Source organism: Gobio gobio (assembly GCF_949357685.1).
Source record: "Gobio gobio genome assembly, chromosome: 21".
In the NCBI taxonomy this organism is placed as follows: Eukaryota; Metazoa; Chordata; class Actinopteri; order Cypriniformes; family Gobionidae; genus Gobio; species Gobio gobio.
Window position 1 is genome coordinate 23,777,932 of NC_137117.1, and position 26,646 is coordinate 23,804,577.

Sequence of the window (26,646 nt, forward strand, 5' to 3'; positions counted from 1 at the left end):
TCTTTGCAAAAACGTTTTTTTTTTTTATGTACAAAATTCCTCCTTTTGCAGCAGACAGTTCAAAAGCAGTCAACAAAATCTTTGAAGAATTTTACAAAAACATAAAAACAAATTAAAAATGACACGTGGTGCTGTAACATCGTAGTTGTTCCATTCTGGCTTTGCAGAATGTTTTAGAAAATAAAGTTGCAGAAAAATATTTCTCAAAGTGTGTTGGAGTGTATGTGCGTAAGTCTTTGTGATAAAAAAAGCTTACTTTGCTTTTTATGACATCTTGTAGTCATAGCTTTCTCCACCCAAGTCTTTCACTTACTAAAAGAGGTTTAGCTTCATTATCGGTTGGTCTTCTCCAAGAAAAAAAATAGTCGCAAAAAATGTCTGCTTTCTTCAATTGGATAGAGACACGGTTCTCAGTTCCTTTTCACAATGTCCATTTCTTTTCATGTCAAGAGAGGTGTTTCCGTATCCAAAGTCCTCCATCATTCCTATGAATACTAAAAGGAGAGAAAGAATGATCATACGGTCAGAACAGAAGCTTATAAAAAGACAAAACATCTACTCATTACTCATCCATCTAATTTAGAAGAATTGATTTTATAATTTTTCCGATACAGTGGATATGCCAATATTATTATCAAATGATCTTGTGGATAAACATTGTTTCCACTATCTTTCCATTACAGACCACAGCATTTGCAAAGCAACAGGAAGTAGCCCACCTCCTCTTCACTTGCCATGCTGGTAGGAGTATGTTGTGTGGTCCGTGGGTGTCTCTATGGCAACCTGCTGCTGTTGGACGCTATTTTCCTGCAGTGGCATAAGGTCAACATTACTGACAATACATCACAATGATTCAAGCTTTCAAACACTTGGAATAATTCAGCATGCGAGGGTTTCGTACCTCGGCTGTAATGCTTGAAGGAGGCACTTGGGCATATTGTGGTATGTAGGTCCCTTGCATAGCTGTGTTTGCAGGCATATACTGAGGACAGATGGACACACATTGACAATTGTGTGATAACCACAGACAGCACACAGAGGAATATTTTAGGTAGCTGGAAAACTGGTTCATATGGTTATTCCTAGGGTTTACCAGATTTACATGGTCATGGCAGGAGTTAAAAGACTCGATTGTTACATACTTTATATACAATGGGTATTAGAGTCGTGTAAGTATTGTCAAGGACGTGTACGTGTACTTAATGGTTTTAGTGAGGGAAAGAACTATCAATCCCATGAAGCATTGCGAACAGCATAATCAAATTAAAAATGATGGAGAAATATAAAACTACTCATTTACAAATGTTGATTATATGTATAAAAGACAATATATTTTAAGTTTATTGCAAAATATGCATATATATATATATATATATATACAAACATTTCAGTATTTTCATGGGAGTGGGCGGAGATGACTTTATACCGTCAAGCTTTTATGTGGCGGATATATATCTTCACTTATTTTACAAACTATGAAAAACTGAAACTAAACATAAATACACTTTTATAACTACCTAAAATAAAATGGCCTCAATTGCATCTTAGTTTTAGATTCTGATACATTGTAATATTATAAAACCTGTCCTGAGAAATTTAACGCAGTTAAATATTATAATTAATACCAGATTGCATTAACTTTGGTAGCCCTAAAATACTAAAATATTGTGAAACTTTAAAACTAAGATAAAATTCACAATGAAAAGTTGTTTGAAACTAAACTGAAAAGACATATTATAAAAAAAAATAATTAAAAAAAGCTTATTTTTTGACATTAGCAATATCTCTGTGGGGGACGTACCGTGCCTGTGCTGCCCAGGGTTAGATGGCTGAGCTGCTGTGTGAGAGGCCCTAATATGGCAGTGGGCTGGATGGTCATGGTGTGGTCCACTGTAGGCGTGAGGACGGTACCCTGTGCACAGGAGAGAAAGAAAGTTAGACAGGTAAAGAAAGGTACTTTAGGAAAGCAGCCATTTAATGGCAACTTACTGTGGGCTGCATGAGGTAAGACTGGTGATGTATCCAGGAGGGATTGTGTACCTGAAATTAATAAAAGACACTTTAGATTTGGGTCCTTATTCTATACAATTCAGATCTATAATGATTTATACCTAATAAGCTAGGGTGGATGTAAAGATTTTCAGTGAATAACAACTTAAAGGATAGTTCACCCAAAAATTTAAATTACCCCATGATTTACTCACCCTCAAACCATCCTAGGTGTATATGGTATTCTTCTTTCAGATGAATACAATCGGAGATATATATAATAAAAAAAAAAGTCCTGGCTAATCCAAGCATTATAATGTAAATGGCAGCCCAAAATTTGAATCCCCAAAAAAGTGCATCCATCCATTATAAAAGTAATCCACACGGCTCTGGGGGGTTCTGAAGCGATGGGGTTGTGTAAGATCATATACACCTATCCTAGGGTGAGGGTGAGTAAATCATAGGGTAATTTCAATTTTTGGGTGAACTATCCCTTAAAATGTCTTACATCAATTTTTTTTCATGTCGTCAAAAGACTTAAAAGAATAGAGCATGAATCGTATACAATATTTTTATGGTGTTTTTTTAACTTTACAGCTGTTTTATTTTTTAAACAGTTTTTCTAAAATGTATATTTTAGTGCGTGATTGAAGATTGGAATGAAATGAGGGAGGGTAAATGATGACAGGTTTCATTTTTGGGTGAACTATTCCTTTTAAACAATACTACAAATATACATATTAGGCACAGCAGTAATATAGCTCCAGCAAAAAGAAATCGTACCTGGTAGGTCGATACAGGTGAGTGCATGTAGGGAGAGATAGAAGTCTGGGCAATAATTCTGTTAGGAGCGATGCTGTAGGAAGGGGAATAATACCTGCAGGGGGCGACAAACACACATTTATTTTTTACATTTTTTAAAAGAAAGAGCTTAAACCATGCTGTGTCATAATGAAAGAAAAAAAGTACAACATTTCTTGAGTATTAATTTCATAACCCACCCATTTTGTAAAGCGGGAGTAGGGTCATATGTTAGCGTCATCCCGCCCTGTATGTGTGTGAAACGAAAGACAGACAGTCGAATTAAGACCTGGACTAGAGGATGATTTAAATCAACATGATAAAGCAGAGAAAATCATCTCTCACAGTCTCGCCCTCTCTTGGCCACTGCCGCACATTTTGGTGATATTTCCCCTGATTCTGACGTTTCTTCTGTCCACCGTCCGCAAATTTACACAGCAAGGGTTCTGTAGGCACTTAGTAAACACATATTAGTCATTATTTATCTGTCATAGCCATACAATCCTCAACATGAAAAACAACCATAATGCAGTACCTGCTACTCCAGGAGGAGTCTTGATGTATTTGCCATTAAAATGTTGAATGATGGCCTCACATTTTTCAGTCGATTCCATCCTAACAGAGAGTAATTGCAAATGCATTATTAATGGTGTATTAATGATGATAATGTCAGGTTATACGCGTGAGAGCTGATCAGGTGTACCTGGCGAAACCCACTCCTCGGCTGGTGCCGTTTGCATCTCGTAAGATGCGTGTGGAGATGACCTGGCTGAAGGGCTTGAGCATGCTCTCTAACTCCTGCTCATCCATAGACATCGGCAGATTGGAGATGTACAGATTGGTGGGGTCCTGTTCCTGTTGCTGCAGAGGTAATGAAGAAGAGAGAAACAAATGTGGCCATTCTGTGAAAAACTGTCGTTCAACCAAAAATGAAAATTCTGTCATCATTTAATCACCGTCGTGTCTTTCCAAACCCGTAAGACTTTCATTCATCTTCAAAACACAGATTTAGATTTCTTTAAAATTAAATCTGACTCAGACGTTTCTGTCCCTTCATTGACAGTCACGCAACTACCACTTTAACTCTTCAAAAAGTTCATAAAGAGATTGTAAAAGTAACCCATATGAATTGAGCATCTTATTCCAAATTTTCTGAAGAGACACAATCATTTTATATGATGAACAGATTGAATTTAGGCTTTAATTCACATATTAACATTCATCAACGTGCACATCAGTTATGGTAAACAAGCTCAAGCATGTTTGGTTCACGTGCGACAACCAATGAGGTTCATTCTCGTGTGTTATGAGCTTCTGCAAGAACTGATGAGGTTTGTTCTTGTGCATCAAGCTAGGTTGAGCTTCTGTTTAAGTTCGCTGATAAATGTTTATATGTGAATAAAAGCTGAAATTCAATCTGTTAATCATATAAAGTAATCGTGTCTCTTCAGAAAACTTAGAGTAAACCACTTAATTCATATGAATTCGTTTTACAATCTAATTATGGACTTTTTGACGTGTCAAAACGTGTGGTAGTTGCGTAGACTGTCAATGGAGGGACAGATGAATCTCAGATATAAATTAAAAATCTTAATTTGTGTTCCAAAGATGAATGAAAGTCTTATAGGTTTGGAACGACATGAGGGTGAGTAAATGATGACAGAATTTTCGTTTTTGGGTGAACTAGCCCATTGAATTTCAGCCTATTTTTTCCACACAACGCCATCGAATGACTTCAAGGGGTCATTCAGCGCTGGAAAGATGAATGTGTATTTAAACATGGTCATTTATGTAGTAGAAATGTGAAATCAATTTTGAATTTGGTGCCGTCTAGACCGAGAAAAGACAGAAAATGTATTTTTGTCTCAGTTGGATGAAAGACAACAACTCCCAGAATGCACTTGCTTCGCTGCCCTATGAGGCCACTCCCAAAGCCACGGCTACTGGTTACATCTCTTGCCCACCGTGGCACCGCCCCACCATCGTTTTGATATTCATAGTAATAAAATCATTTCGTTCAATTAGAGAACAGACACTACAATTAAAAACTGAACGTGTCTTTTCAGTAAAGTGTGAGTGAGCCGAACAAAAGTCAGGGCACAGACGCAGCAGGAGTCAGATTTCATTCTTCACAAGAGCGAATAGCTGAGCAGAGCTGAGGTAAGCGCGGCAGTCATTCAGGACACGTGTCCAGTCTGGCGCGTTTTCAGATCATGCCTATGGAATTTTAACTTTCATTGGAATTCATTGAAAAGTTGAAACACTCACTTTGCTCCGCACCGCTCCGTTATTAATGCCCGAGCGGAGCGGCAGCGGCTGTGCGCATTTACATTCTGTGAGTGAGATCCCACCCCTGTGATCGGGTTGAAAACATGCGGAACAGCTCCTTCTACTGCCTGTAGTCTATAGCCTCTGGCCAAAAAATCCTCCGATGATGCAAAATGACGATATTTGTGTCATCGGAGGATTTTTTCCAGAAATTAAATGCATAATTATCGCATCTCAGGGGGAAAAGTACCATAATTTGAATATACTACCGAGTTTCTACTGATACAAAGCTTAATGCTAAATCGCTGAAGTAACCCTTTAATGACGAATGATAAATACAGGGATTAATATAGCACTTGGATGCATTGATCATATGGACTACTTTTACAAGCCATTCATAACCCAAGGCAGTCTTTAATTACTATTTGAATAACTAACTTGAGCATCATATTTTAGAATCCAGTGTTATGTGTGAGCCCCTCTCCATCTAGCTTATGGAAAATGGCAAAGCAGTGCTGAGGAATGCAAAAATGCACTGTACATGAACGCCTCATGCTGTATTTTTTTTTTTTTCCCTCCATTTTGGAGCTTGATCGTCTTAGTCCTCAATTAATTCATGTAGGTGGAGAAACTTCTGGTTATGTGTTACTGACATAATTCCTGTAGGTGGATGTGTGCAAAGTGCCCTGATTTCTTCCTGAAGGACTGATCAGCCTTACAGGCTCAGTAAGGTTAGGATTATGGGTAAGTGAGGTTAGAACCTGATCAGCCTGTCAGACACAAAGCAGAGCACCATCAAACACTGGGCCTTTTTTAGGATAGTTATGTCACATCCTTTCTATGCCCCTTCCCAATATGCTCATATAGAGACGTAGCCGGGTTAACTTTCCAGAGTCAAAATTATTGTTATTATTTGTTGAGGCATTCGACAACCACAAGCACTTTATACAGACATTATTCAGGTCATTCCGAACGTATTCCAATAATGACACATTCCACCTTTAAAATATATTGGAAATCAAAGAAGGAAGGTAGGAAAGAATGTGAAGGAGTTCAGAAGTTTGTCCGACCTCATAACTTCTTCACAGTCTTTCCTATCTTCATTTTGGTTTCCGCTGACCCAGCAGCCTTGTGCATTGATGTGGTACGTGTGTGTGTGTGTGTGTGTGTGTGTGTGTGTGTGTGTGTGTGTGTGTGTGTGTGTGTGTGTGTGTGTGTGTGTGATTGGAGAGATAAGACTGTTCAGCTCCTGCTGAATCCTGGAGTTCAACTATGAAATATGACGCTTATTTTGTTGAAAGTCAACTAAACATATCACTTTAGCCTTGGATGTTCTTTTCCAAAAAAAGAACAATATAAATGAATGAAATAGAAAAATCAAAAGAGTGCATTTCACATATTTTGTGCCATATTTGTCTTTTACCTTTGCATAATTATATGCAGGAGTATGTTTTTTTAGGAAAACGTGTCAAAATGACCGTTTTCAAGGCCAGCACTGAGTCAGCTCATTACCATATAAACACCTAATTAGCTTCATTTGAAGCTGCGGGCATGACAGCAAATATGCATACAGTACAAAGTGACACCTTTCTAACCTCAAATGAACAGATACACAAAACTGGTGCTTGCATGTCTTCTACAGATTACCCAGTTTGTGCACGAGGTGTGTGTAGGAGGTTTCACTTTAGGATATCAAAACTCCTTAATCATATTATGCATATCAAATTAATTTAGTTCATTATCACTGAAGCATGAGCTGTGTGATACTTGTCTAAACAAATCAGAAAGACAGTAAAGATAGCTTCAAGACAGCAAACCTCCAATTCACCCTGCTGCTGATTTGCATATTCATTGCTTTGGTGTGCAGATGAGATTAAAATGTGAGCTGTAAATGTATTACCAGATCATCTCGCCACCATGAATAATGAATATCTAATTGCAGTGACCTGCGATGAAGGTGATTTTTGTACTGATCTAATCACACTGTGAGACGGTTCCTTTTTCCACAGAGTGAATGGGAGGAGGAAAATCCACGGCAATTGCCTCAACAGACTCTTAAACGGGTCAGGTCGCTAAAAGACTCTAAAATGGCTGTAATTAAGACGGGTGCTTGGTGATGTTCTCGTGTGAAGAGGCTGCCCTTTCACGCTGATCTACAGAATAAATGGGTGAATCTCACAAAATCTTTCTAGAATATGTTCAGGTCACATTTTACCCCAAAATGAAAGGGAATTAAAAATAATAATTAAAAAAAACCCTGTTTTTGTTGCATTTTTGTATTGGGACATACTTTTTCGCATACTTTATAAACCTCCCTCATCTAAAAAAATAAATCTATGTTTTTACTGTAATGCAAAGATAAATAAAGTAACATACTTACATTTATTGTACTCCCTTTAATTCGATGATTTGCATAGAGAAAAACTGTATTACAGTAATGACAATCTAATGATAATTACCATTAAGGAAAAAAATTACAACAGTGATTCTGGATTTTTTTAAATCATTATTTTTTAGCATTATAGTAATGACTTTTTTTGCATTTTGATAATGATTATAGTCATTTTAATAATATAATAAAATATATAAATATTAATTGTCATTAAAATAATATTACAATAAAAAATCATATACAAATTATTATAAAGTGTATTATAAAGACTATATTTTTTTAATCATAAACAATTGTCATTAAAATAATATTAGATATTCCCCAAATACCTTAACAAAAATAATAATAACAAATAATATTAAATTAGTCTTTTATTATATTCTTTATACAAATTTCAATTTTTTTGTGAGATTTATGCAAATGTTCTACATAAACTTGATTAAAAGGATGTGAAATCAGTAGGAGGGTCTGAGTGACAGCAGGGCTTTGTGAGTGGTTGGACAGGCCAGGAGCAACGCTGGCCTGCAGGGCCACAGTCCTCTACGGAGGGCGTGCAGAACTACCAGCCAAGCTGCTCAGACAGTGACTCAGCCATGGGTGAAAGAGAGAACACACAAACTCTTTGTAGAGCTGGAGCACCACGCAGGAGCAGGAACGGGACAAATACTCCTCAGGCACTTACTTTGAACTGCTCTCAATGGTGGACCTGCATGAGCCTAATGGGGACACCAGCTCCATTTTCATGGCTCAACACCCACAGACAGGCCAAGTGTGGTAAAATAATCAGCCGTCCTACACTAAAGGGATTGCCGCCATTTACTTTCAACATTAATTAGCTTCCCCTTGAATCAGATATGCAATATTTTGTTACAGTGCTAACTTATCCAAGATTCATATCAAAACTACACACATATGTGACCCTGGACCACAAAACCAGTCAAAAGGGTCAAATTTTTTTTGTTGAGATTTATACATCTGAAAGCTGGATAAATAAGCTTTCCAATGATGTATGGTTTGTTAGGACTAGGATAGGACAATATTTGGACAAGATATAGCTACTTGAAAATCTAGAATCTGAGGGTGAAAAAAAAACTAAATATTGAGAAAATCGCCTTTAAAGTTGTCCAAATGAAGTCCTTAGCAATGCATATTAATAATGACTAAAAATCAGGGCTCTGAACCGGTTCATGGAAAGAAAACGAAAACAGGAAACGAACGAAATTTTAAGAGGAACAAAAACTAAAACGAAATCAAAATCAATTTGAATCGTTCTGAACAGAAACGTTAATTTGAAATGACCATTAACCGGTTAATAACGTTATTTTATCGTTCTCTTTAATATTTTAATTTGGCAGTGACCAATCATGAATTGAGTAGTCCAGCGTGTGACGTTGACGTATCAAGCAAGCGTGAGTGAAATGCCCGCGCACCATCATCTATGAATCTACCGGTAACGCAAGTCAGTGTGAGCGCGCATTTTCATGCCTCAAGTACATTTCTTTCCCCGCTGAGGTCTACAATGAATGTGCAGGTATTGGAGGACATTCTTTTCAAACGTTTAAATAAGCAGTACGGACTTTAAGCTCAAATAGACTGATTTAGGCTATTTTATGGATTTTGTTTAAGCCTATCCAAGTAGGTTAATAGCATATATCAAACATTTTTCCTATAGTCTTTCAGATTGCCAATACAGGACAGGTCAATGTTTTCTATATAGACGGTTGATGCTTCGTATTAAATGGTATGTTATATTGCATTAAATGATCAAGCTTTATTAGCTGACTGAATTTGATTATGTGATGCAAGGACGTGTTGCGCAGTGTTTGCTTTGAAAATACCAGTTGACGGTAGCCTGGATGCCAGCCGAATTTAGCCCCGCCCACACATTTTTTTGCTCGGGCAATTCGGTCTGGACTCGCTCCATAGAGGAGGAATTATGCCCGAACAGAAACTGTTCGGACCAATGAAATTGTCAGGGCGGGCTTTAGACGATGATGGACAGATGATCAACAGTAGCGTAATCATCCACGTCATCGAAGGCTCTTGGGTTGAATTTGCTCTCATCCTAAACGGAGAACTTGTTCGTATATGCATTCACCTTCACTATTTCTCTCAGAAACGATGATCGTGTTGGTAAGTACTCGGTGTATCCTTAAATTATTTTATTACTGGCAAAGATCGTTTACACTCATCTTTTTCTTGTAACGTTACTTAATCCAGCGTGCGTGCAGACAGGGTTTCCAAGTGTTTTTGCAATGTCGCGCACAGTTGCTACTCAAAACTATAGCCCAAAACAATAACTTTCCGGGGGGTTCTCCGGAAAAAAATGGCGTTTGGTTGGCAAAATATGTTATTTTGGCAAGGTTGCCTGCTAAAATTCGCATTCCTGGGTTTATATAATCACATAATTGGGGTCGCTTCAACCCGCGGACATGGAGAAAAACACGGACTTGGTAACACAGTGCAGTTGAGTTCTGTTGACATTTGACTACTAACGTTACGCGTCGCTCCGTTGCTCTGATTGGTTGTGGGTCTATCCAATTGAGGTCTTTCCTGGCTCGGTTGAAACACGCCCCATAATCAAAGCTCAATGGAGCGGTACCAGACTCATATTCTGACTAGAATTGAGTATGGCCACGCCAGGCTAAGTTGACGGTGCATTAATGGTTATCCAGTTTATTTATTCTTTATTCATGCAATTCTTAAAACAAGTCGTGTTGAAAAAAAGTTATGTACAAAGAATGTTATCACTCTTCTGAAAAGAATTAGGCATAAGAGGCCACTTTCAATTGTCTAACGCTCCATTAAATCAGGTCCACTGTTTATGCTTTGTAATTAATGCATGTATTTCTGTTGTGGTTTTAAAAATGTTATGAAATAAATATTCAATTTTTAATGTTTAATTACCATGCGTTATATTATTATTGAGTGAAAATAAGTCTATTTATACATATTTGTTTAAAGTATAGGCTAAATTAAAATAACGTTATTAACCGGTATTTTTTCAAATCAAACCGTTTTCGGAACAGTAATGTTTATTGAGGAACGCAAAAACGGAAACGCTATAATATCGATTCTGCTCGGAGTGAACCGATTGATATTTTTTTCCGTTTTTAAGCCCTGCTAAAAATACATAATATATAATTAATTAACTAATAATACATTTTGGATATATTTACGGTAAGAAATTTACTAAATGTCTTCATGGAACATGATATTTGCTTAATATCTTAATGATTTTTGGCATAAAAGAAAAATCTTTTGACCCATACAATGTATTGTTGTCTATTGCCACAAATATACCTGTGCGACTTATGTCTGGTTTTGTGGTCCAGGGTCACATATGAGTGTGCCTGTCTGTAGGGCTTCACGATTATGACAAAAATCATAATTGTTATGATTAATAAAGTCTACCATTCAAAAGTTTGGGGTCAGTAAGATTTTTTTTAAACAATACTTTTATTTCGCAAGGATACATTAAATTGATCAAAAGTGAACATTTACAAAAGATTTCTATTTTTAAAAAATGCTGTTTTGCATCACAGGAATAAATTACATTTTTAAATATATTCAAATAGAATTATATTCAATTGTAATAATATATTTCACAATATAATTACTGTATTTACTGTATAAATATATATATTTTTATAATATCAGTTATATCCTAGATATTGCTCAAGTACTCCTTCAAAGTAAACTCATGAAATGTTTCACCCATTTTATCCTTTACCAGCCCCAAATCGTAAGTCTGTTAAGAAAAGCAATAGTACACGTTTCCTCATCAATCTGCACGATTTGAAGCATCATTCATGTCTGTAGCACAAATGTTGCAGGACGAAATATGAGCCGAAGTTGAATAGTTTGGCTTAGCGGTATGTTCAAATCCCAAACTTAACAATAACAATACCGATGCTTGCGTTTGGAATTCGTTTGAAGCCGTTTCAAAGTGCCTCACAAGGTTTACAGCAAGTATGAGCAGTTTAGGAACAGTGTGTTTAGTGTCACTGACTCTTACCTTTGCCATCTGAGCCTGAACTCCACTGGCCTTAAGCGCTGTCACTGCTTTCTGTGCAGAGGCCGGGCTGTCGAAATCCACAAAGCCATAGCCTGAACACACACACACACACACACACACACACACACAGAGAGGATCAGTGATCACTGCTTAAAGTTTAGTTGTTAAGCCAATGGCGTTCCCTATCACTCCTCTACACCTTAGCTCACACTGGTAATCTAATCTGTGAGAAAAGAGCTATCAGACCAAGTTAACCATGCACTCTCTCTCTCTCTCTCTCTCTCTCTCTCTCACACACACACACACACACACACACACACACACACACACACACACACACACACACAAATGTAATAGCATTGGTCCATTTGACAGATGTAAGGTTATGCAATACCAATCTGATTGCTGTTACATCAGCACACATTTGCTAGAGATAAAATAGATGAAGTATATTTAAAGACCACTCATGAGTTAAAAGGGAACAGTTCACCCAAAAATTTAATTTGATTATTCATACTCATGACTTTCAAAACCTCTATAACATTCTTTCTTCTGTGGAACACGAAAGGATGTTTAGAAGAATGTCCAAGCTGCTCTTTTCCGTACAATGAAAGCGAATGGTGGCCACAGCTTTCAAGCAAGATTCTCTATGAATATCAATTTAATTTTCAGTCTGTTTCTCAGAAATGTGGCTTCAGAAGACTTGGAATGTAGGGCATAAGTAATACATTTCTCTTTTTGGGAAAATGTCGGTTAGATTAAATTTTTTGGGGTGAACTATCCCTTTAAATATTCCATCTCACCTTTACACTTGTTGGTGGTCTTGTCAAGGATGGCCTTAGTAGACACTATTTTTCCATAGCTGTGCATCACAAAACAAGAACAAAAAGTAACATTTGGTTTAGCTGAACAGATAAACACCATAAACAGATTTTTTACATCTTACTAATAATAAATACAATCAAACTTATAAGACTTGCTGATGTGTATCGGATATTTTATAGGGTCAAACATAGTTTGGAAGAGAGCCAGTGTAATCTAAGCCGGAAACAGCCGAGCAGCGGGGCACAAAAACTCATAAAAGGTGGGCACCAGCTCCGCTCAATTCACAATGCGCTGCTCAATGGGCCCCCATATTCAGAAATCATTTGCTTGAAATCTTCATGAGGGTGCCAGTGTGGTGGAGAAGCCCTGATCAAATGGTAATGCTCTTTGAATTGTGTTCATAGGCCTACTGCTTTGAATATCTTAGGAAAAGGCATTGCCGCAGCGTGATACAGGTATATAGCTGTAGGATTGCGTACGCTTCTATGGATTACTGGCGGCATGCGGGTGTTTGAGGGACGGGGAGGGGGGTGGGATGTTCTCTCTCCAGGCATGTGCTTGCAGTGTAACCTGAGAGTTCTCCTTGTCTGCCCTGCACAGCTCTGGCTGGGATCCACAACAATCAACCAACAATGCCCTCCGCCAGGCTCCTCATGGGTCCTACTGCCAGCGCACAGCACCTCGGACTGATCTTCATGATTGAACTAAATCTATATAGTGTAACTGTAGTATAGATGCAAGCAATATGAGAACATTACAAAGAGTTTCAGTTTTTTTACTTAATCATTCAAACTTTAAGGGTTGTTCATGCTGGACATAGAAAAGAAAAAATGCAGGTGTTTTGAATTTCACAAGACATCTTCAATCATCAAATCAAATACGTCTGTCTAGCATATGTTTTCATTAAAAATAAGATATATAAAACAGCACAGGTGCATGCAAGTGGAAACCCAATGCACTGCCAATTTTTTCTTGTACAAATGTAACAAAAAATTCTTAAAAGGTTAGTTCACCCAAAAATGAAAATTCTGTTATTAATTCCTCACCCTCATGCCGTTCCATTCCCGTAAGACCTTCGTTCATCTTCGGAACACAATTGAAGATATTTTTGATGAAATCCGAGAGCTCTATAGACAGAACACTTTCAAGGCCCAGAAAGGTAGGAAAGACATCGTTAAAATTGTCCATGTGACTCCAGCGGTTCAACCTTAGTTTTATGAAGCGATGAGAATACATTTTGTGTGCAAAAAACAAACAAAAATAACCACTTTATGCAACAATTTCTTCTTGTCTGTGTCAGTGTCCACGCAGTTACCACAAGTGCTCACTATTGGCTAACTCCTACATCAGCATCACATGGTCTATTTTAACAATGTCTTTACTACCTTTCTGGGCCTTGAAAGTGTTAATTACATTGCTGTCTATAGGGGGGTCAGAGAGCTCTCGGATTTCATCAAAAATATCTTAATTTGAGTTCTGAAGATGAACGAAGGTCTTACGGGTTTAGAATAACATGAGGGTGAGTAATTAATAACAGAATTTTTTCATTTCTGGGTGAACTAACCCTTTAAAAACAAGCAATTTATTCATAATACCATTAACTGCTTGGCCCCAACAACATGTACAATTATCAACATGACATAATTTGATCATTAGTGATGCACGGCAGCTAAAATAATTTGGGCGAAAGAGCTAAAAAAAAACTAACATTTAGTTTCGGCTGAAATCATTGTCTGTGTCAGTGTCAGCAGCGTGAACACACTTCAACTGTGACCAAAAATAATGCTAGAGTAGCATGATTTTTCGAAAGAAATATCAAGAGTCAGCTTGTTGCAGAAGAACTTTTCAACTACTGGTTTATTACTTGTGAACACGACATCCTGAACAGTCTACATGAAAACTTTCATTTTGGTTCTCAATGTTTTTGTGTTTAAAATATTTATTTAAGGGCATCGCTATTAATAATGCATCAAAAGTATGATTTTTCCAGCCTAAAACATGAAATAAACACTGGTCAAATTGTATTTTAATATTAGCTAAATTTTATGTGACAAAATGAAATACTGTTTACAAAACATGGAATAGTTTAATTGGACCCACTGCCATTGATGTCAATAACAAAAAAATAAGGGAAGCCTTTTCTCCTCCATTTTAAAAGCCTATTTATTTTGCCATCCTAAACATGCATGACTGTATGGTTATGGTGTGCATTTAGTATTGTTTTTCCCTGATGTCCCTATGGGGTGGAATGACAGTTAGTCATGTGTGAGATGATCCAACCAAGAATCATGGTCAAGCAAACATTATGTGATGACTTGCAGAGTTTAGTGTATGCTGACTCTAGTAACTCGTACTTATATGTGACCTTGTTGCAGCCTTGTTGAGGCAGATCGCACAAGAAATAAAAATCAAGAAAAGGTTTCTTTTTTTATTTCTGTAATGCTTCAGTGACTCTCAATTAATTTAAATGAAACACAATGAATCATTCACTCTACTAATTCATTCTAAACACTGATTCATTCAGAAACAAAACAAGTGACAAGTGATTCAACAAATCATTCACTCAACTGATTTGGTCAACAACAACAACAACAAAAATCACTGAATCATTAAGGAACTATGTTTATTGTGCTTGTGTTCCATTTGGAACTATTTTATTTGGTAGATAGACAAATAAAAAAGACAAATTAACTGGCAATTTTGTGTTACTCAATACTTTTTTATATTGAATTAATGTCACTCATGCAATCATGCTATTTTCTGAACCACTGATATTCAGAACAACGGCACTCTTGCACTCGTGATATTGCTTAAATGAGATATATACACGTGGCTGTCCTTATGCTTGTGATATCCATAGCATTTCCTTCATAAAACAAGCTTTAGTGTTCTGAAACCATTCGGCTTGTGATCTGCTCTTTCGCTTTCCATTAAGGTAACAGCTTCTTTGCTAAGAAACACCTGATATATTTAACTAACTCTTATCTCTCTCTCTCTCTCTCTCTCTCTCTCTCTCAGTCTCTTTCTCACACTCCCCCAAATCTCTCTTTCTCTCTTCCAGCTTCTCCCCACCCCCATCACCAACAACTTTTCGTCTGCTCTCCCTCCCAGCTGTTGCCCTTGTTTGTCTTTCCCTTTCCCCCTGGGCTCAGAGTTTCCTGTAGGGCTGGGCAGCCTCATCTCAGCCGTTTCTTAGAATCTCCAGCACCACTTCTCAAATCTGTGCACTTTCTTTGTACACCAACTTAAATATATGAGCCCTTTGTTCTAAAATAGAATATATACTTCAATAAAGCTCAAGAAGATACATCATATTTTTATTGCCCAACATAAATCACATCAAATTGGGCATCAAAGACATTGAGTTCTTTTACTTTTGCTTTGGCAACATGATACGAAAAAAAAAAAAAAAAGAGGATCATATTTTTTTATATATAATAAACTAAAACATTTAGAGTTATATAATTATTTTAATATTTTGAATGACTCCTATTTTTACATTTTCAGTTTAAGCTTTTGTAATTTTTATACATTTCTATTTAGCTTTAATTCTTATCATTTTAAACTTATTTCAGTTAGTTCCCAAGCCAACATTTCAAATTTTTTAAGTTGTCATTTATTTATCAATATTTACATTTAATTTTATTTTAGCTTTATCAATTATTTAAAAAAATATTTTCAATAGTTTTAGTTAACAGTTACAACACAGCAGTTTACAGAAAAAAGTCAAATATCACAAAAAAGCCTTTTTGTTAAATTGCTGTCTTAACCTTTTAAGTAAAAACAAACCCTTTTAAATTTACCTAGTGATAAAAAAAAAAAAATCTAAATCAAAACCCCTAAAACACAAAATGGAGTAGTAATGACAGAAGGTACTGTGTTGTTAAATGTTAAATGGATGTTCTCATAATTAATATATTTGTGTATGTACTTTGGAACATCTAGGTGGGAGAAGCAAAAGCAATGATCTCTCTTCAAACCCTTCCTTACTTTTATCAACCCTAAAAGGAAGTGAGGCGCAGGCAGGGAAAGACGCGAGGAGAGGGATCCGTCATGCCTAGCTATTGGAAACACTGCAGTCGGTCAACAAAAAAAGAGCTTTGTTTGAAACCCAAACCTCTGTTGAGTTTGTGTCATTACATTCCATCAAAATGTCCTCTAACATGAAAGCACGGATCTAAATGTAAAAAAAAAAGTGACATTCATTTCAAAAGATGAATTCCCCATCTACCAACAAAACACATACCAGGATGAAAAACTAGCACCCCTCAGGCATCGCACCAAAATGTTATAAAAATATCAGAAACATTTCATGAATAGAAATGTGTGATTTACACACCATCTACTAAATCAAGATGCTGCATAAGCCCATCCAAAAACACTTTAAGTAATTCGCATTCATTTCAACATGATCTGCCAGCAGTGCATTTCTAACCTTCTCGTGAAGGGTCAAATTAGGACGCTCAAACTCTTGAGTTTTTCTCTCCCACAAACCCATGTTTTTCAATGCATTTTTTGGTCTTATTATACACCCTGAGCTCCTCTTCAACTGCTGGTTATGAACCTGACCTTACTTGCCTTCACCATACCTAACCCTAAATTCTTTTCCACATGAAACAAGGATTGCTAAAGGATACTCACGGTTGACAGAGTTTGACCAGGTCCTGATCTGTGGTTCCTGGATGGAGACCACGGATGTACAGGTTGGTTTTGCTCAGCTGGTCCCCAGCACTGCTGCTTCCATTACTGCTGGTGGTGGTGTTGGGACTGGGTGGTGCCATCTGCTGGGTGGAGGACGCATAAGCCTGCTGTGAAAACAGAGACAAGATCCAATACAACGCTATTAGATACAAATTCCAAAGAGCTTTCCTTTAATTTTCTAAAATGAATGTGTTCAAATTTCCCCTGTGACTTTTAAGGATGTAGGATAAAAGGATAAAACACTGCAATATCAAAATAGCCCTATAGACTAACAGGTTAAAAAATGTGTTTACTCAGAAATTGAAATTCTGTTATTATTACTCACCCGGGTGTCATTTCAAACCCATATGTTTTAATTTTTTCCATGCAACACATAAGGAAAGATTTGAAGGGATAGTTCACCCAAAAATGAAAATTACCCCATGATTTACTCACCTTCAAGACATCCTAGGTGTATATGACATTCTTCTTTCAGACAAATACAATCAGAGTTATATAAAAAAATGTCCTGGCTCTTCTAAGCATTATAATGGCAGTGAATGGCTATTTCTGTTTTGAAGTCCATAAAAGTCAATCTGTCCATCATAAAAGTGCTCCACACGGCTTTGGGGGGTTAATAAAGGCCTTCTGAAGGGAAGCGGTGTGTTTGTGTAAGAAAAATAACCATATTTAAAACTTTACAGCTTAAAATAACTAGCTTCCGGCAGACGTTTTTGAACGAATCTTTAATATGACTCGGGAACAACGAGTTGTCTCAGAGATTGATTTGTTCATTTTGTGTTGACCGTGCATGCGCAACATGCCATCGGTTCTGTACAGGATCTTTTCGTTTTTTTGCATTCAGCCTATGGGGCTGTGACTTGGTGAACAAATAACTCGAACCCGAAGACTTGAGAGGTGAACTAATCAATTCTGTTTCCGGGACTGCATGCATTGATTTGAGGCTGTCACGGCCCAGATCAGACACTGATGACGGAACTAACGACTCGAACCCGAAAACACGAGAGGTGTACTTATCTTTCCAGGGAACAGACATGATTAAATGTGAAGTGACAAAAGAAAGAACAACTCTGATTCGGAGGTGAGGTGAACTAACAGACTGCATAGCCTGAAGACCCAGCTAAGCAATGAATTAATCATTTCTTTCTCAAAGTTTGGCCTTGGCTGCATTAGCTTATAATTTATTTTTTATTCAAATGTGATCAACGTTTGCATAAGTACTAGATGTGTTGGGACATGTGATATTTTAATTATATTCTGCTGAAATGAACAAATTACTTGAAAAAAGATTTAAGTCCAAACTTTCCACTACTAAAAAAGAATAACCTCAGACACGATGTATAGAAGTATTGCAAGTTTTGACAAATAGGGCTGGGCAACAAACTCAAGCCCCTCTTCTCTTATATCGAAATCCTCTGGCATTTGTCTTTAAAAAATCTTGTTTTAGACTTCTAGTTCATGACCGGTGTTTTGTTTTACTCTATCCTCTGCGCTTCCGCGTTCGTCAATACATCATTCGTCAGGTCAAGGGTTACTCTTTCGCCGTGAATCAATGCGTATGGGCGTCTGCCGGAAGCTAGTTATTTTAGTTTATAAAGTTTTAAATACGGATATTTTTCTCACACAAACGCATGGCAAGCGCATGGCTTCGCTTCAGAAGGCCTTTATTAACCCCCCTGGATTACTTTTATAATGGATGGATGCACTTTTATGGACTTCAAAACAGAAATAGCCATTCACTGCTATTATAAAGCTTGGAAGAGCCAGGACATTTTTTTATTTAACTCCTTCATCTGAAAGAAGAATGTCATATACACCTAGGATGACTTGAGGGTTGGGCTAATATTTATTTTTAGGTGAACTATCCCTTTAAAAAAAATCATTCATAGCAACAAAAAGGATGCATAGAAATAATACATACGATTTATGTGCTATATTCCAAGTCTTCTTGAAGCTTTGTGTGAAAAACGGACCAAAATTGAATGAACCTTCGTTCATCTTCGGAACACAAATTAAGATGTTTTTGATGAAATCCGAGAGCTCTCTGACCCCCCTATAGACAGCAATTTAATTACCACTTTCAAGGCCCAGAAAGGTAGTAAATACAAGTTCGCAAGTTAAAACAATCATAAGGCTCCAGAAGACTTAAGAAGAAGGTTTGGAATGACATGAGTAATGACTGCATTTTCATTTTTAGGTGAATTATCCCTTTAAAATGTAATTTTGTTTACAAAAACAAGCAGATTCTGAAAAAGAACATGCGTCCGATTGTTGTTGTGTCCAAAGCCTGGGGCTTTCCCTCTCCTGAGAGGTTCTGTTAGTTTTCTAATTAACTCCTCATCAGTCAGAGGGGCAGGCAAGGATGAAGTATTTCATTAGTCAAGCCTGTGAAATCAAATCTCAGACAGGGAACAATGGGCTAGTTTAATACATGCCACAAGTTCACTGGTTTGGCTGAGATTGTTGGAAAAAAGGGAGAGGGCAAATTCAGAAGTGCCCGCACAAACGTTATGTCATATATAGGACTCTTGTCTTTTGCTCTCCTCTTGAGCTGGTTGAACTTAGTTATAGAAGCCTGTCTAATTGAGATCTGAGCTTGTTAGCGTTGAGCGCTAATCCCTCTCATGTGCTGGGTGCAGTCAGAAAGCACTGTCTCATTAGGACTGCTCTACTCGGCTAACTCTGCCTCTGCATGGGAAAACAGATGACTGAACCACTGCCCCCCACTAAGCCCATCTGCCCTGCAACGCTGTTCAAGGTTGAGCAGTGCCGCACACCTAACAACACCCGTCTTCCCCACACAAACACTACATGCTAAAAATAACAACCCCCCACTAATGACATATATCCAGATAGAGGTGTTGTTCAAATCAAGCTTTCTAATTAACAGATTTTCCCTTTTCTTACCTAGAAAAACCGGGTTACTTTAAAATACATATTTGTAAATGTTTATATAATTTCTATGTGCATTATTTATTTTACATTTTTATATAATTTCTATACAATAACCAATTTTTTTTTTAGATCTAAAACTCTCTCTCACACACACACACACACACACACTGATGTAATGGCTGCTGAAAATTCAGCTTTCCCATCAGAGGAATAAATAAGTGTAAATGCAGAACAAGAGCCTTCTTTTTAAAACATTGAAACAAAAACATACTGACCCCAAACTGGTAGCGTTTATTCTTGTGAGCTCAAACTATAGCTCATTAAAATGTACTGAGCAAGTAATGTTACAAAAATATGTGTATCATGGGTCATTTTATGCGTGCATTCTGGGGAGGAAATTTAGCTATGCATTTTAAAAGGGCTTGTTTAACTATATGCCTTGTATACCTCTCTGACTTCTCATGACCCATATGGACTCTACACAAACAGCTCCCATTCAAGTACATCTGTTAAACCTACAGCTTTAATTCTTGTTCATGCAAAGCATGTGATATATTAGGTGAAGACATTCCTCCGAGTCCACAACCGTGCTGACAGTGATTCATGCATCGCGACCATCCTCACATGCTCCATCTGCTGCGACTGCTCGGTTTACTTCAGATTGTACCTGAATGCAGAACAAATCCTTGTCAACAACTAATCAATACCAGCAAACCTGCCCAGCTGCCCTTGAACATCTCAGTTGCACTATAATGAAACCCGAGAGTTTTCCCTTATTTGCACTTGAGGACAGCCCTGCAGTGGAAGCGGCTTTAGGCCGCCTCTTCATTTCCATAGATATGCGCAGTGTGGTAATGAGAGCATGGCGGGGTTTGCACCTCTCTTGATTACTCCATTGCAGTGCCACTAGGGCAGACTCTTGGGAAGGCTTGCAGAAATAGAGGTCACAGGAGGCAGTAAGCAGCTCGGATGGGTTAGCAGGGGATCTGGCTCTAAAGGGCTGGCACCAGGTGTGACTGTGAATGGAAATAAATGGTCTGTCTACCACTCCAACCTGCATAGGTTATAGAATTGTGATGTGTGCTTTGGGTTTTGCTGGGGAATATGGACATTTAATGACCTACCAGCACACATTGCAGCATAATGCGGTCTGCAGTAGCAATTGAAAATAACTTCATTCATTTTATATGCGACTATTGTTTGAAATGACTGAGGTATGGTATGATACAATGGCAGTCTAATGATTGTACTTTTGTTATATTTATTGTATAGGTAAATTTTTTTTCGTTTTCAATTTCTAATCATATACATAATAATATCATATATGAAGCAGCGACATTCAAATTATTAAAACTGTGTTAAAGATTTTGTAAGCATATTGCGTAGTTGCACAGAAAACTTCAATTGTTTTCTGTGATAACGCAATTGAACTGTCAAACAAAGAAATTATGAACACAAGCAAAAACAAGAGAGAACCAACAAAATATTAATTACTGTGTTGTGCAGGTATAATGATATAGTACACAAAAACAATTTTTTTAATGAAAATGTAACTATAAATACTGATTCTTGGCATGAGAATATTGATACGGTATTATGAGGTCAAATATACTTCGAAATACAGATTTTTGTCCCTCGCTCCCATTTCCCCAGAGATATGAATAGAGACATGGTTTCTAAATCACGTATATGTGATTCTTGTGAAATATGCCGTTTTTCACCCAAACAAAAACTTCAAAAATCCCTCACTTCCTCAGTTCTCCACCCATTTCAAGCTACACTCACAAATCAGGATTACATCTTGTATTACAGTTTTCTCAGCCTCTGACCAAAAATGTCAAAATATCACCTTTGGTAAGAAAGAAACTTAACAAATAACTCTGCCACAGCCAGTAACCCAGGATCCATGCAAAATGTTTGAGATGGGAATTTCAGGAATTCTAGGTCATTTATCTGAGCAATCTGCATCCCTGCCAAGAGTGCGGGAAGGAGGGGAATGACTCTCCGTCTAGGCTGCTTGGTTTTCAAAACTGTCTTTCAGCAGCGATCCATCCCGTGAAGGAGAATTTCTAAGTGCGTGCGTGTGAGTGAACACACATTTCTGTGGCGGTACCAAGAGAAACAGACTCTGTCTCCAGGAATCTACATGCACAACTGAGTGATTCAAATACTTTTGTAGAATTACACAATCTGCAGAAAACTTTACAATGTTAAAGTTTAAAACTTTGTTACAATTTAAAACTTTACAAAGGTTAAAATTCTAAGTTTGCAATTTATAAACACTTTATTAGAACTTTAGATTATATAGTTTTGCACTGTATGCCTTCAACTTCCAGCGTTGACAGTTTTTTTTTATTTTACTATTGGTCACCCTTTACATCTGTCTTTGGGTTTTGCAAATATTTAACCAATGAAAAGTATTAAAGAGAGCTTGTGACTAAACCTTATAATTCCACTGGATCCTCAAAATGTCGGTAAGACCTTATAACTCCACCCCTCCGAATTTTGGACCATCTCTGCTTGTTTGCAATGCAAGGGTCAATGAAGAACTGGTTCTTTGAATAAGTATAGAATTTTCTTTCCTCAAGGAACAATATATATAAAGGCTAATGTTTTGAGTATTTGAGGAGCGGAGAAGAGTATCTTAATGCAGCATTTGTCGTCAATGTATAGCCAGAATTGTCTTAAAAAGCCTGTGTAACACTTTATCTTTAACAACATAAGATTTCGGCCAAATGAAATGACAGAAAAAACTAAGAGCCCAGATAGCTACAGTAAACTTTATAAACTTAAAGTTGATGAAAACTTAAATGCAATGCACTTACGGCCGTTCCAATGATGGACAAAGCATGTATGTCTGACATTTGCTGGTCAAAAACCTTGTAATTCCATTTGAGCTTGATTTTGGTCAAATGTTAATAATATAATGAGCGTCTGACTATATATAAAGCCACAATATCAACGTTTCATTATTTAAAGTGTTTTTTCCATTTCCTGAAAAGTAGCAATTTTGAAGATACAAGGTTTCCACCCAACACCGACGATAAGAACAGTGACGGTTCTCAGTGTTCCTCACTAGATGTTCAATAAAAATCTCAAAGCTCTCAACTTTACATTGCCTAAGAAAAGCATTTTTCATTACCTGAAAGGTCAAAGAAAATTTCTTTGAATATTCATACTGTGCAAAATGATATTAGCAACATTTTTTCGCCCCACAGAGTGTCATTCTCCAGCGGATTTTATTCCAGCAGAGCTGACAGCAGTTGGGAGAGTCAGTGCACCAGTGCTTAGCAGACCTGCAGGGCTTAGGAAGCCTATCTAAGTTTGGGCCACTTAAGGAGGAAATTAGAGACCAGTGGCTGCACACTCTCAATATCCAAATATTCTGAAAAAAATGTATGTCCCTTGATAACTCGTAGGCACTCGGGCTGTGGAAAATTGTGTTTCAAATGACGTTTTCTGCAGAGCTTATTCACACCAAGCACAAAAATTCACATTGAACATGAGTAAAGTATTATTAAATATGTATTTTGTAGGTGACGTTGCATTGCCAGAATTATTAACTTGCATTCAACCCTTGCATTAGGCTAAAAATGTTGGTACAATTGTTATGGTCGGGGTCAAACTAAATGAATTCAGCAAAAATCACACTATATCAAAACAATTGTAAACATTATTTTTTTTCATAAATTGTGAATATTATTATTAATAGTATTGTTACTGTTTTTTGTAACATTTGAAACAGAAGACGTGTGGAAAAGCACTTCTTCTGTGTACTTTCATGAAGCTCAAACAGAGCATGCATTGCGCTAACATTGCTAAGATCTTGGGTTAGATTTCCAGCAAACGGAACATGCATGAACAAATAAAAATGTACAGTTCAGATAAAAGCGTCTACCAAATGCATAAACGTAAATACCCTTAGAGGGTAGTTGAGAAACTGACATAAAAATGCAACAAAAATCACAAAATTCATCAAAAAAAGAACATTTATTTCCGGTATATTCGAGCAGCCTTATTTAACAATCATTATAATCGTGATAGAAAATTTGTATGCACTTTCCACAACACAGTGGAGTGTTGATACTTTGCAGGCATGTTCAGGAAAGTCACAAAATTTCAAGACAAACATCATAGGTTAACCAGTATTTCCAACAAGTCAAAAATCATGCAAATGACCAGAGTGCTTTTGATTAGCTTTTGAGTTCTGTTCATGGTATGAACCGACCTCTCAGTGACCACACTCAGTGAGAGCTGCAGTATCACTGCAGAAATACTGTTTGGTAGTTTTACCCACACATGACATTCTCCCTCTGCATTTGTACATATAAAAATCGATATAGAGGGCTCCCTCAGCTTCACAATACACTATGGCCAGGACATATTCCAAGTGAGACCTCATGGGTCTGAAATTGTTGTCCAAACTGGACTTGTCATTCTCCTTTTTGGCTTACATTGGCAGCAACAACAGCTTTCCGTACTCAAACGACAGGGCTGCCTCTAGGCTTTTGGCCAATAGCCCCTACACAAACCCAATACTGTTTCATCCAGTCCGTTCCAGCAGGTGAAGAGGCAACCTGACATCACCAGCTTATTTTTCCATTACAAGCAGATGCCCTGAATTAAATTCTGCTTAAATCTGCTTCCAAAAACACAGTCTACCATCTTCACCGGCATTCCCTGAGGTGATACATGGCATAATATCAATACATTCCATGGCAACATACAACCTTTCAGTGATGTCTTCTTTATGGCAGACGGACATGGATCTCACCTGCCCAACACAGCTTCTTCCTTTCTAGCTACTACCTACACTTCCTCCCCCAGCACTCTGTAACCACGACCTGCTGTGCAAGTTATTGAGAAGAGATGCACCATGGGCTCGGACACCTGCCTGCTCAGCGGCTGGGCTGGTGGCAGTCAGTCAGTTCAATGTTTTCTAGAGCAACACTTATAAGCAAAGTGTTTATTTTGAAAAGAAAAAAAAGGAGTCCAAGGTTAGCTCTGATAAAAGAACTGAAAGTGGTCTTCTCTTATTTCTTCATAAACTGCAAGGTAATATACAATCAGTGAGCCGGGTCGGACAACTGCTTGCGTCTATGCGTTGTTCTTGGATTCTGTCGTGATCATGGGCGTGAAGCTGAAATAACATTTAGAGAGCCAAGCTGGATCAGATCACAGGGTGTACGCTTATGAAACTGTTAATGATAGATACTCAATATCACAGTCAGAAATTGCTTCCCATTTATCTATTCTCCCTGGTACCCTGGTAGAAAGTTACCAGGCAATAAATCATAAAATGATCAACACGTTAATACGTGTCTTTGCTTTGTGCTGTCCTTTTATTGCAATGTTAATTGTCATACATCTATGATAATGACCTTGTATAAACATTGAATATGGCAGAAGATAAATATGGAGTGCTTTGAATAAACCTGCAAGCAAACACACTCATGATGGTAGCCGTATACGTGAACTGGCTTGCACCGAATCATCAGCATGTGTCGGGTAGAAATTGACTGGTTTAACCCAAACATTTTACAGATATAGTTTTTTGTATCAGATTTGCATACATTTGCATACACAAGCTCAACAACGATTCATTCTTAAGTGATAAATACGTAGCATTTTGAGTTTTTAATTGTTATATATTTATCAAATTTTCTTTACTTAAATAGATTTAAAAAATAAACTTAATCATACAAAACAATAACGGTCATAAAAAGAATATCTGTTTATAATATTAGTTTTTCTAATAAATCACTGCACTAGCACTATTACTGCCCAGCCTATATGTCGGACAAGCGTTCATTATAACAAATAAACTGCGTCATGAACATATTATAAAAGCATTGTTTTCTTATTCTAACCTTTTGTCTCTCCAAAAAATAAATATCTGATAATTCAAAGGCATCCTATGTCGGATTCATTGACTTTCTGTCTCTGCAAAGTCAATCCGAAAGCTAAATGTTTCCCGTCATAGTAGTGGGATTTATAGGGGTGGGGCAAATGACTCAACGTAAAACTTAAGTTAAACTAATTTTATTTTTTCCCCCGTCAAACCATTTCCCTCGAGAATCCCAAATAATGGTCCGATTTACTGTAACGAATCCACAAGCATCGCGTCCCTATAAATAAGTAGCTATCCGTGAATATTTCGGACCGCAAGTTCAGTATGTGACTTCTCAATCAACCAGAGTAGATCAATCTACATTAAGATGCCCGCTTTTTAATACAATCTCACTTTATTATCTTACTCAGCAGCGGTATATTATCCGGCACGATCGCGCGATGATACACTTCAATATTTCCACGGTTCCACTTTCAAGGACACTGCAGCTCACACTCGAACATTTATACACACAACAGAGAGATAAGCGACATAAATGAGCGTTTTCCGCCGGCCCGAACGCCTGACGCCAACGCATTTGAACGGGGCTTTACCTTTTTACTGGTTCTGCTGGTATAGCCGTTATATGGGTTGATTCCTGTCCTTGGCGGCACAGAGAGCAGCATTTTTACAGCAGCAGCAGCAGCAGCAGCGCGCTGTGTCCGGAGCGCCTAGTGCAGCCAAAACAGTCAGCTGACGTCACCGGGGACATTCTGTGGAAGAGATTGAGTCGCGCGCGCACACACACACACACACACACACACACATACACACTGCTGTTCATTAGCACACAGGTAGAAAAAACAGCAATAGTGCATGCTTTTCTGGCATGGTAGGCTATTAGCTGTAGCCTACTCTCTTATGACT

At 37.5% G+C, this 26,646-nt stretch overlaps 1 protein-coding gene across 1 annotated transcript; it reads right to left on the reverse strand.

Moving 5' to 3' along the window:
• On the reverse strand, positions 1–26,646 carry rbms2b (RNA binding motif, single stranded interacting protein 2b). Its single transcript, XM_079803422.1, has 14 exons — positions 26,334–26,646; positions 16,935–17,101; positions 12,272–12,330; positions 11,469–11,560; positions 3,494–3,651; positions 3,326–3,405; positions 3,136–3,245; positions 2,991–3,037; positions 2,773–2,866; positions 1,990–2,040; positions 1,802–1,912; positions 902–982; positions 720–807; positions 1–494 (listed from the first exon to the last, which is right to left on the reverse strand). Exons 1-13 carry the CDS (start codon positions 26,403–26,405, stop codon positions 727–729), a joined length of 1,203 nt encoding a protein of 400 aa, XP_079659548.1. The 5' UTR covers positions 26,406–26,646; the 3' UTR covers positions 1–494; positions 720–726.